The sequence below is a fragment of the Lates calcarifer genome, linkage group LG14 (assembly GCF_001640805.2).
Source record: "Lates calcarifer isolate ASB-BC8 linkage group LG14, TLL_Latcal_v3, whole genome shotgun sequence".
Taxonomy (NCBI): domain Eukaryota; kingdom Metazoa; phylum Chordata; class Actinopteri; family Centropomidae; genus Lates; species Lates calcarifer.
The window spans coordinates 7,950,383-7,962,887 of record NC_066846.1 but is presented as its reverse complement, the minus strand read 5'-3'; the positions used below and the strand labels follow the sequence as shown (position 1 = coordinate 7,962,887).

Sequence of the window (12,505 nt, the reverse complement as noted above, 5' to 3'; positions counted from 1 at the left end):
TCAGAAGAGACTTTATAAAGTATGGAGTTGGATTTACAAATAACCACCATCTCTTCACTTGTTTGTGCTACAGGAAATAGGCAAGGAAAGTCTAATGTGAGTCAAGCAAGTGGGAACCAACAAAACTGAGTTAAACAGCTTTATACACCCATGAGTCAAACAAAGCTTTCCATACGTTCTTGTAATGGAAGGATTCTCAAATCTGCTACATAACAAGTTGTCTTGGTGTTTATCACTATATACTGAGTCAGTGCTTTCTAAGCAAATGAGATTTGAGCTTATTGGAGCCTTTGAGGTTTGAAAATGCATTTATGTCTAAGACTCAGAGGAGCTGTGGTTGTTGAGTGCTAAAAATGGGAGGCAGATGTTGTGGAAGGATCAACATACCACCACAGATATGATATGTAACCAACGCAAAAATAAATCTGTACAGAGGAGTCATTCTTTCAGTTTTGCCCAACACTGATTAAAGCTGCACCAGTCCAACTTTTAATGTGAAAGGAGTCACTCGTGATGTCCCCGATGAAGAATTGTCACCTGTTCCCCTCAGCTCTACAGAGTCTTTCAGCTCGTTGTTTTGATTTTACAGTCTACAACTTTACTGTTTCGGTTGAGTCTCACCATTCTCATCGCCCTCATTTCCAGCAGCTGTGAGCAGCATTTTCAGTGAAAAATCTCCAGTAAAACCTCTGTGTGTTACCTTGCAGCAGACGGGTGCAGTTAGCAACCAGCTGGCAAACATAGTGGAGCATTAAGTGACAGATATTTCCCTCAGGAGAGTGAATATTGGACTTTCATTATGTGGTCGGAAACACAACTTTAAATGAATGCTAATGTTGCCCTGTGGCTGCTGACTATGTAAATAGGCATCTGTTTGCTAACACATTGATATATTATCACTTTAAAAAGTTGTTTTAGCCAAAGTTGTGTTTGAGGCTTGTGTTGCTGCCACCAAGTGGTCGCCGTGACGCTCGGGATTTTTTTTTTTGTCGTTTCTTCTGTTGCAAGGGCCAGACACCAAAACCACCATACAACCAAGTACTTGTTCCTTGATGTCTATCCAAATCAGCTGAATTTGTTTTAGGCTCAATCTGATGACTACCAGTACTGGTTTAAACATTCTTTGCTGTATGTGTGGTTGATGGAGCATGGTCTGCTTGGCTTCAAGTGTGTTTTGTTGTAAAATGTATAAAGAAATGTGAGTATTGTAAAGACTGACTTTTTTTTTTTTTTTTTTTTGTCGTGCCTTGAAATATCTTTCAAAGATAGTTTTACCAAGTAAATCTGAACAACCAAACTTTGTTCCATCTTAAAGGTAAAGTGTTTCCCCAGTGACACCTTCACTTTGATTTCAAGTCAGAAAACAAAATGGATCAGCTGCAATTTTCATGAACTGGTCTCTTAGTGCTGGCTTTTTGAACAAAGTGCAGGCCAGAGAATATCTGAAAGCCATAAAATCTCAGCAGCTTGCAAAGTTATTGTTGAGTCATGGCAATCAATAATAAACCCTGGTAAAACCACTGATCCTCAGGGGTTAATGTGCAGCCAAATACATTTTATTTATCCTGGTGAAAAAGGCACTGTCCTTATCAAACTGATAAATTTGTAAAAGAACAGCCCACTTAGTCTGGTTCATTTTTCTTTGACCTTATGAAGAAAACTGTTTTGTTTCTGACAGTGATAAAACAGTGTTTTCTCTTATGGAATAGTTGAGCTAAATAGTTTTTATGCTGCTGCTCTGATAGTATTTATGTAGAAAGACATTTAAATGACTTTATGTACATTGTGAAAATCTACAGAATCAACAGAGACATACTTGCCTTCTGTCTTTCATCAACCGCTTTACACCTCAGTGTTTATTCTCTTTATTCCAACAATTACAACGACTGCGTTCCTCTTTCGTTTTTTGGGACATAAATCTGCAGTGGCTGCAACCAGCAGTTGGAACAGCAGCAGATGGACTCGTAACCTGTTACAAATGGCTTTTGGCTGCACACACCCGGCAACAGCAGAAAAGTAGGAGGAAAACAAGAGTTTGGTGTGGGGAATTCAGTTTCACCTCAGCCCTGCCCACAGGGGCTCAGGGGAATATTAGATTATGAGGCAGCCAGAACCAACATCAAACCTGTTGTGCTGAAAGGTCACTAACACCCTGAAACAGGCATGGCCACGGTCCACCTGAGGGACTGAACCCTTTTTTATGACCCCACCATGGCATCCTCATCGATTTCACAGCCTTAACTCACACTGCTGGAAAGTGTGATACTGTGTGGATTTGCCTGCAACATTGTGTCACCCTAAAGTCCCCTGATAGAGAGAGATAATGAGCAGTTTTGTAGTTACCAATCTGCTCATGATTGTTTCGTTTTTCCACCAAATTAAGACACTTAACTGTTTACACCGAGCCTGCACGACACGGTGAAACCAAATGTGGGATCTTGCTAGTTTTGCATAAATGGATATTTCCTCTTTCAGCTGAAAAGTAAACTGCTGAGCTGGGTTTAATTAACATCTGCTGAATTTTAATTTGTTGAAAGGAAAATACATATACAGATAGAGAGACCACTGTATTTTATTATTCTGGGACCGTCAATATTTGAATTTGGAGGAAATGTCATATGCACCAGATGACAAAAATGTAATTTGTGGAGTAAGCCGTCTCTGCCTGTAACTGCTTTACAACTAAAAAATAAAATAACACTTAATGATAGCTACTTCAGCATTTAGAGCACATGTTTTAACACCACAACAGCAGGTGACATTAGACTTCATCATCTTTTATTTTTGCATGACAGCAGACAGCTCAAGCAGAGGAAAGATGTGCACTGCACTTATATATATATATATATAAATATAAATCAGCAACAAAAAAAGAACAAATAAACAAAAACTAAACAAACAGAGAGGTAGTTTCTCGGAAAATAAATGCATTTGATCTTGAATACTCAGTAGTTAATGGGCTACTGTGAAGATAATGACCTCATTTTGCACATCATAAAAATAATTTAGCTCATAGTCTGGAGCATCAGCCCTTCTCAATGCTATCTTGAAGTTTTAAGGTCCAATAAAAGATCAGTAGCCAAGACTCTGTGGTGAGTTAGTCTGCTGTTGTGCTTTGCCATTTGTCATCTGTGTTATGAATTAATTGTGTAGCATGGATACACTCAAAGAATCCAGGCACATGCAAAACACAGCTACATTGTTATTCCCTCATTTGGGCCATTTTTTGACTCTGTTTACAGAAGAGATGCCGACATGGCCAACAATGGCATGGCAAGCAGACAAGAAACAAACAAACAACAACAAAAAACATGCTGATGTCCAAGATACTGTAATTAGATGCATGAGAGAATCCATATTTGTTTAAACTTTTTTTTTTTTAACTACTAATCTTTTTTGTAAAATACTGGATAGCTTTAGCCTTTCAGACCATTGTGGTATTTGAAAGAAGAAACACTATGAGAAGGGAAAATAACTTTGGTTAAACTGCTCCAGGCTTCAGACTTACTGTGTATCTTGTTTGTGCTAATTCAATAGATTTTTTTCCAATAAGCAGAACTAAAGCACAACACTGACATGATAAGGACCTCAAGGTGGATCTTGCTTTATTATGTAATATTAAGGAACAGTGTGACATTTTGGGCAAAATGCTTATTAACTTTCTTGCTGAGAGCTGGAAGGATGATCAACACAACTCTTGTGTAGCTGGAACCAGCCGCCAGTTAGCTTAGCTTAGCATAAAGACTAGATGATGGTTTTCCACTGGTTCAGATTTTTGTACAGATTAAACAAATAAGAAATAACAGTTTGTTTATGAGGTGGATTTTGTTACTTCTAACAGCCAGGCTAGTTGTTTCACTGTTTCCATTCTTTATGCTAGGCTAAGCCAACCATCTGCCATGCTCCAGCTACATATTTACAGTGCAGACATTAGAGTAATATCAATCTTTTCTTCTTTTTTTTATCCCCAGAAAATTGAATATTCATTCTTGAAAAAAATCTCTGTAACAAAATCAAGTTTTAAAATCTAGATTCTCTCATCTTTGTATGCATATGTTGCATATTCCTTCCAACATGTTAAATCAAGTTACCATGCAGCAAATCTGTGGCCAAGTAGCATTTTAGTACCAAAAAAACAGAAAAATTGTACACAATGCAGAGAGAGTGAGAGAAATTGAGGAGGGGTTGAGGGGGCCTGGCAGCTTATTTTTGCCCCTGGGCCCCCTTAGCAGATAAATCCGGCCATGTGTGTATCTTCTGTGGATGTAGATAGCTTGATTGACAATGATACACTATAAAGCATTACAGCACACTTCAGCAGGAATCAAAGAACTGTGGCGCTCACTTATCGGATTGGTAATGCCTGTAAAGGAAACACACTTCATGTTGAAGTTTGTAGAGACACCCAGTGGATGGTTCAGGGTGTGTGCACTGCCATGACTGAGTTACAACAGGACAATGAGACGTAACAGTGAGTAACAAGTGGCAGTAATAGACAAAACAGGCTTCTTTTTTTAAATTCACTTTGATATTTCCTTTAAGATTGTCATGGTGCAGCAGCTCTGCTTCAGATCTAAAAGGACTTTTTCCACGACTTGCAGAGGATCTTTTGGAAAGCTCGTCTGAAGTCCCGGTTAAAGATGGTGTAGATGGCGGGGTTGAGGGAGCTGTTACAGTAGCCAATCCAGAAGAAGAATTTAAAGAGTGGATCGGGGATCTTACAGGAGTCCCTGCACACACCGTACAGGCTGTAGCTGAAGAAAAAGGGGAACCAGCACACAACAAAAACCCCCATGACCACAGCCAGGACGAACGTAAACCTCTTCTCCCTGGCTTGAGAGACCTTCTTCCTGGCTAAAGAGCTCCGGCGGCGTTTTCTCCTGGAGGCAAAGAGGTCCATGGATTTGTTACTAACTCTGGAGATGCGAGTGGATTGTTTCGACAGGGAGCTTTTCTTTTGGCTGGCCCTCTTGGCCCTCTGAGAGTCCTGGTGTTGGGGCTTGTGACCTTTGCCCTCTGAGGAGGAGCTCTCCTCCATGTCTGCGTCCTCAGTCTGTGGCCCCATGGTGATGGTGCGTTGGCTGGGCGTAGGCGGGCACTGACAGTGGCCGTTCTCTCTCTCCCCCTGGAAAAGGGAGGTGGCTTTGCTCAGTCCATTCTCAGTTTGTGTAACACCATCTGGTCTGGGATTTTTTCCCGACATGCCTCTGGTTCTGGTTTTGGCCACTTGGTATATTCTGACGTACACCAGGATCATGATTAAGCAGGGGGCGAAGAAGGACGCGATGCTGGAGGAGAGGATGTACCAGGTGTCATCATTGAGCTCGCACTGTGGCTGAGAGCTGATATCGTTGTTGCTGTCTATAGATATGAGCGGCGGAGATGAGATGAAAGCAGATATGAGCCACACTATTAAGATGATGCACTTGACGCGTTTAGGAGTCCGCTTCAGGTTGTACTCTACAGCCTGCGTAACGGACCAGTAGCGGTCCAGGCTTATTGCGCACAGATGCACGATAGACGAAGTGCAGAACAACACATCCAGAGCCAAATATATACCGCACCAAACTTTTCCAAAATACCAGTAGCCCATGAGTTCATTCGCTAGGGAAAAGGGCATCACCAAAGTGGCGACCAGGATGTCCGCGGTGGCCAGAGACACCAGAAACAGGTTCTGTGGGGCTTTCAGCGCCCTGCTCGTCAATACCGCTATAACCACCAGGATATTTCCAACAACGGTAAAGAGAATGAGGAAACTTACAAGAGCAGCAATGCTGGCTATTGCCGCTAAAGAATATCCACTGTCCAGACTCCAGGAGGAATTCAGATGGATCACCGTGAACGCGTCCATTCCGCTTGCGTTAAACGAATCCATCCCGACTACGTGCGCTTTATATATATATCCCGGTCTGGATGAATGTTTGTGTGAATTCACATTCACCCCTTCTAGTGACTGGAGAGTCCATTAAAAAAATAATAATAATAACGCGCGGCTCCGCGGCCAATTTACAAATCTGACGACATGGATACGCGCGCATAAGATTTCCCACTTAGTGGAGTCTGCGGAGCTTCTCTGCAGCTTCTGTGCAGCCTGTTGATCGAGTATTTATCAGGAGAACTTAATTAAATAAAAAATCATCTCCAATGCAGCCTAATACAGTCTTCTCGCCTCCTGTTTGGCAGGAGTTGAGTGCCGTCCAGCCGCAGCTCTCCCTCCCTCAGCATGGTGCGCTCTCGCTCCTGATGATGCCCCATGTGTTGTTCTCATAAAACTCACCCACTGCTGCCCCGCCCCCGGCACAGAGCATTATTCTGGTATTGTGGGCATGTGATAAGGCCAGGGACATGCCTGCGTCTTAGGCCAAATCTTCTCAATTTCTGAATTACTGGTATTAAATTGTTGTTTTTGTGTTGCAGTCCTAAAATAAGGCCAATAAAATGAATACATATACAATTCTAATGAATCAATATGAGGGAGAAGCCTGAAAATGTATGTGCGGGCATTCACAATGAAGCCTTTCACTGTTGTAAATTGCTCAAGATAAGGCAAAGAACTTGGCCATTTGTGGTTAAATGGAGAAATATGTGACCAAAAACATGTGATAAGGCCAGGCTTACAGGCTGCTGTGGGATTTCATATTTAGTGTGTCTTCATGTGGGGGAATGAAGGTAGAGAGTGTGAGAGTGGATGATGTGAGGGGGGGAGGAGGTTCAGAGAAGTTAAAAGATGTGAGAGGCTCGTTGGGATTTTGGAGTTGAGCTCATCAGCTGAGAGGCAGGCCGCTCATCCAGACACACCGCTGTGTAGATCAGGTACAGAAGACGGATTGGATTTTCAGAAGTCTGCTGTGTTTGGCCTCTTCGCACACACTTCCACATTTTCATTCTTTTCATCGCTCACACACACACACACACACACACACACACACACACACACACTCACACATGCAGTGGTTTGAATTCAACCCAGACATCTTACAGTATAGCTGGAGCATGTACGACATGTGTTGCAGTTCTCTGTGACCTCTGATAATTTTATCGTGTTAACAGATTGAATACGATGCCTACTAATTTGTCAGTGTTATAGCATCTGTTAGTGCTGTTATCAAGACGTGGGCCCCTCACATGGAGCTGATAGAATATACATCAGAGAATATAAATGAAATGTGTAGACGCATCAGTTACAGATGGACTTCAGTGGAGAAGCTGAGTATCGTACCAGTGAAAGTGTACGTACATTAAAGCGAATAATATAATTGAATAAACTTAAACTGAAGTGACTCCTCAGTGGATGATCTTTCATGACCCCTGCCAACCTCCATGAATAGAATTCATCATTCAAAGATACTTAGTTTTTACTCAAGGTTATCAATGAGACTGAGGTGAACTTGAAGAAGACGTAATATTTTAATTCAGTCCCAGAAAATCCTGCAGAAATGTACATTCAGTTAGCCTTAACTTTCTATTATATCAACAGGCTGTCCACCCTCGAAGTTTCTTCTTCTTCTAAATCTCATTTATTTTTAATCAAAACTTGTCCTCGTCTGGATAATTCCAGATAAGCACCCAGATTTATTGTTAAATCGCATTGCACATAAGTTAAAGTTTAATAACAACTTTTCTACCTTATTTTTTCTTATTTTTTGTATTTTTTTTTACCCTGACATAGATATGTAATCAGAGAATCTTTACTTCTCTCTAAACTGAAAGACACAAAGAAAGAAGGATTAATATGACTTTTTCATACGATTATTGTTGAATACAAGTGAATTAGCCTTGAGATGTTACAGTACAGGGATTTACAACAGAAATTCCTCATAGGAACATTAACTAAAGCACAAAAGCAAGTCAACATGTCAAGATTTACTTTGATGTATACTTTTGATGGATCATAGTTGATTGAGCTGCCTTGTTGAAAATATATGTCTTCACCCTGTGTAGTCATTTACACGTTTATGTGCTGATATGGTTGAATGATAATGATAATGATAAAATGACAATACAGTTGGGTTGAGTGGCTTCGTCAGCATCTGTTGCCGAGCGAGGCGAGAGTATGACTCACTGTCTTACCTCATCCTGGTAGCTCGTCCAGGGAGTTGAACCTGCGACCTTTCAGTCACAAGCCTGCCTCTGTCTGCTTCCTCGAACATCAGCTCCCATACCACCGCAGGTCCAAGTTCACTCCCACAGTTTCAGTATTGCCAAATGAGCAAAGAAAGGTTATGATTCATTCTCTTTATTGCTGCACTCACAATCACTCAGCTGCAGTAATAACAAGTTGTAGCCTGGTATTTTGTTTCCTCTGAGTTCCACCGTCAGGACGTATTCACGAGGTCAATATCTGTATGAATATTGCAACAGATAATGTGTTTGAATGTCTGTTTGTTAATTATTGACGGGAAGATCTTTTAAATTCTGCCTTCCTGTGATACACCAATGAAAATAGAAACACACCTGACAACAAATGAAAAAAAATTCTGGACTTTATGTGTACATGATGCACAGCATTCGCTCTCAGGAAAGATTTCAGTTAGAACCTGGGGGGGTGGGGAGGGGGAGGGGCAGGGCGAGGGGAGGTGGGGAGGATCAGGTAGCAGTGATCTGCAGGGTTTGAGATATGCTGAGGGGGCAGGAGGTAAAATGAGCTGGCAGCCGTCAAAAACAATTCATGTTTGTTTAAAGGACTCATTAATGATAGGAAATGATGCCTCTGTGCACTTTCAGCTGTAATTACTGCTCTGCTCATATTGGTCTTGACTATCATTGTGTATAATTACTGTAAGAGCTGTCTGTCATCATCTTTCTCCAGTTAGATTGATGTTGTTTCATTTGTTTTTATTGTTTGATTTAATTGGATTTTAAATATCACTATTAATTACATGCCAGAGGATATTGTTACTAACATTTTCTTCATAGAAGATACTGTCAACCCTGAACTTGTCTGTGTTCAGGCTGGTTCAGTTTTCAATTATTCCACTTTTTTCAAACGATCTATTATCTGCTGATATTCAGCTTTGTGGAAACAGGACACTGATATAACTCTTGTCAGCATCCTGGATGCATAGCAGCACATATACTTTGTGCAGGATTGTGCAGAAAATAACGCTTATATTGGCTTCACTGTTTTAACTACACAGGGTCAGCAGTGTTAACTGGACATCCGCTCTGAGCAGCCAGTCAAGGAGCGCTGAATGAACAAACAGTCTCTGCAGAGCGCTGCTGAAGAGTGGGCAGCATATTGTTAAATGAGCACAAAAGGCACTCGTGAGGCATGACAAGAAAACTGTGAGGGGGAGAGCAGGCTGAGCGAAAGCTCTGCATGAACCCTTTTGTTGCACGATCATTATGTGTGGCAAGCCTTGCCACACTAATTAGCCATTTATTTGCAGGTAATAATTCATAATAATTCACTTAATTTATATGTTTGGTGTAAGGAAAATAATTTTGACAATGACAATGCACTTACATCATCCACATGAATAAAAAGCCTTTTTATTGGTTCATGCAGAGCAAGATGTAGCCTCCATCTGCATTTCATTAAAATCGGACTAGATATCCATTCCCATTGGATCACAGCTCACCTGGAGATGCTGCAGTCGAGGTATTGATCTGAACAGTGCACCAATCACTGCTCACATCAAGGATAACTACTTCTTCAGCAAATCAGTCAATACTAATCAAAATTTCTGCCATGTTTTTTTATTTATTGCTGTATAGTCAGTGCCATCGAGTTTATGTATATGTTTTCGATTTACCATTAGTTTATTAGTTTTTTTTTTTTTTTAACCATTTACTGTTAGTGTTGTAAAAGGCCAGCCCTTTGAACAATCACATGGGTAACTCACTGTCCTGAGTCATTTGGGTTTAATGGCACCATTTGTCAGTTGTTCCTTTTCGTCAAGAGAACGGCACAATCCTGTCAGGATAATAATTGTCAGGATGGTAATTTTACTCTACCACTGAAGCTGAGAGTTTGTGAAGGATTCTCAGTAATTTTTGTTCACCTAAACAAAGAGTACTACTCTAATAAAGACTACATAATTACTCAAAGTCCTGAAATGTGATATCATTTCATCTTGTAATGAACTGGTATCATACAAAGCAGGTACTTTGAGCCTTGTTAATTCCTGGTTAATACTTGGGACATTACAACATCCCACCTAACAATGAATTATCTGTTTAATAAATGTTAGTGTCTGTGGTGCTCTGACTGTTTTCCCAAGTTAATACTTGATTTATTAGGACCTTAATTAAAATCAAGGCTGTAATGATTTTACAATATTAAAGGTGCTATATGTCCATTTTTGCTATCGCTACAAAGACAACATTAGCATTAACAGCAGTTTACGCACCAGTTTAGAAGATTTGTTGCGAGTTTGGCAGCAAACTTAAATTCCAATGTTAACTGCTATTCTGCTTCTATTTCCACCACTTTTCTTCAACAGATGTTAGCATGCTAACCAGCTAGCCTTGGCCTGTCTCATCTCATAAGAGCACTTTGCAATAGGGAGCCACTGTAGCGTCCAGTCTGCCCTCAGTCCAACATGAGAGGATGAAGAAGTAGCTTTGTACAGAGGGTGTATTCTAACTTTTTATCTTGTAAACACGATGATGACTGAGGCTCTTGGTAAACAGCTGTTAATGCTACTGTTGGCTATATAGCGAAGCAAAAACATACCTACAGCACCCTTTAAAAGTTTATAATATCGGAAGCGTACATGTATAAAAGATAAAACATACATTATTGTTATGACATGACTATCAAGTGTAAACATATGAAAATGTTTGTGGCTCATTATCAGTATTGACACACAGCTGTATTAATGATGCAGTTAATGTTAATGGAGTATGGCCACCAGCTGACAAAATCCTCTTAGACTGCCTTGAGAGATCTTATATCTACCGCTGAAAATTTACTGCTTCAATTAGCTGTTGACCCCATGCAGAGGCATCGTTCACATTAAGTGCGCTACAACTCTTCTTCACTGAATTTCAAGTAGCAGTGTGCGTGACACTGGAGGCTTCTCCATTATGGTTTGTACTGACCAGGGGAGGTAACCACATGTAGCAAGATACACAGAAATATACAGAATATTTTTGGACTTCTATCCTCTGTTCCTATGTAGTCAAAGATACACTGTGAAATGTGCTTCAGCTAATATCAACAAACTGTAATTCTAACTGACAACACACACAATGTGCAGTCAGTGTCAAGTCAAATTCATGTCAGTTTTTAGGCGCAGCTGCTGCACTGACTGTCAACGCTTCCACATTTTCAAGGCCTGTCACTGGTAAGCATGTGTGTGTTAGACCTGGAGGTGTTCCAAAATTTCCGTTAATACAGAGCACAAAGTGGCTCTCTGTTGTTATACCAACAAACTAAAGGCTCACATGGGATCATAAATCCTGTTGCACCTGCAGGACAGGAGTGCTAATTCATTGTCTTGTCAGGATCAGGATCAGGATACCCTATCATGGGCAGTACATGGGAGTAAGGAGGACGTTGTGCGTTTCACCGCTGGGTCAAGATATATGAGTTTTTTTACCCACTAGAAAATGAAAAAAACATTTACATTTTGGCCTGTTTCCACAAATGGGGGCCGGGCGAGTAGAGGTGAAGGGAAATAGGGAAATGATTGCTCGGCCTGATGAAGTTAAGTATGTTTGGTTGATTGTGTTTGTCTTTAGTTAAACTTTCTAAAATTTAGCCTAATATAGATTCCATCTGTGACTGGTGCAGATTGCTGCCTGCCTCCTTTCCTGACATCTTTTGGCACAAAATTATCCAAGTTTTGAAGGTGTATTTTTAAAAGTCAGATTTTTCTGGAGAGCTGACACAACAACAGACCCTCAGAGTGCAATATCTGGGATCTCAGGCAAGAATAGCCACATAGCTGGCACCAAATCTACAGATAAAACCCCAGTAACACAGCTAAGCATGTATTTTAATTATATTTGATCTGTTAACGCCCACAACCCCCAAACCACCCTGTTAATGGGGGAGGTGATGCAGCATCTTAAATTAGAAAAGCTCAGGTACAGTATGTTATTCATCGCTCCCTCGAAAAACAAAAAATAAAATCAAAACCTGCTCTGAATTATGATAGAACTAGAGTCGACTAGACTAGACTATGTCCATTGGATTGTACCTTCCCCAGTCTGTTGTTTTCATTTGATACTGGTACATAGGTTCAAAGAGCACCTATTTGAGTCTTTTAAAAAAGCAACAGGACTGGGAATGGGCTGAACTAGTTACAGATGCAAGCTGTTACACACACACACACACACACACACACACACACAAAAAAAAAAAAAAAACAAACAAACAAAAAAACATACATATTTAAGTTCACTTACCTCATCCAGCAGAGAAATATATTACACCAGCACAATCTCTCCAAAGATTTTGGAGAGACTTTTACTTATTCATCTCTGTTGTCCAATACTGTTCTCGTTTATAAAAAGCATCAATAATTTAGAGTTGACCGTGAGTACAGTGCACCAT

General features: G+C 40.5%; 1 protein-coding gene across 1 annotated transcript; it reads right to left on the bottom strand.

The window, feature by feature from the left end:
• Positions 1–3,588: 3,588 nt before the first annotated feature.
• Positions 3,589–6,208, bottom strand: LOC108879967 (alpha-2 adrenergic receptor). The gene has a single exon (XM_018671413.2). The coding sequence runs from the start codon at positions 5,873–5,875 to the stop codon at positions 4,574–4,576; it is 1,302 nt and encodes a 433-aa protein (XP_018526929.1). The 5' UTR covers positions 5,876–6,208; the 3' UTR covers positions 3,589–4,573.
• Between the last annotated feature and the right edge of the window lie 6,297 nt (positions 6,209–12,505).

Bases quoted from the DNA above. Each gene is read 5' to 3' on its own strand.
- LOC108879967 (XM_018671413.2), bottom strand. From the start codon at position 5,875: ATGGATTCGTTTAACGCAAGCGGAATGGACGCGTTCACGGTGATCCAT.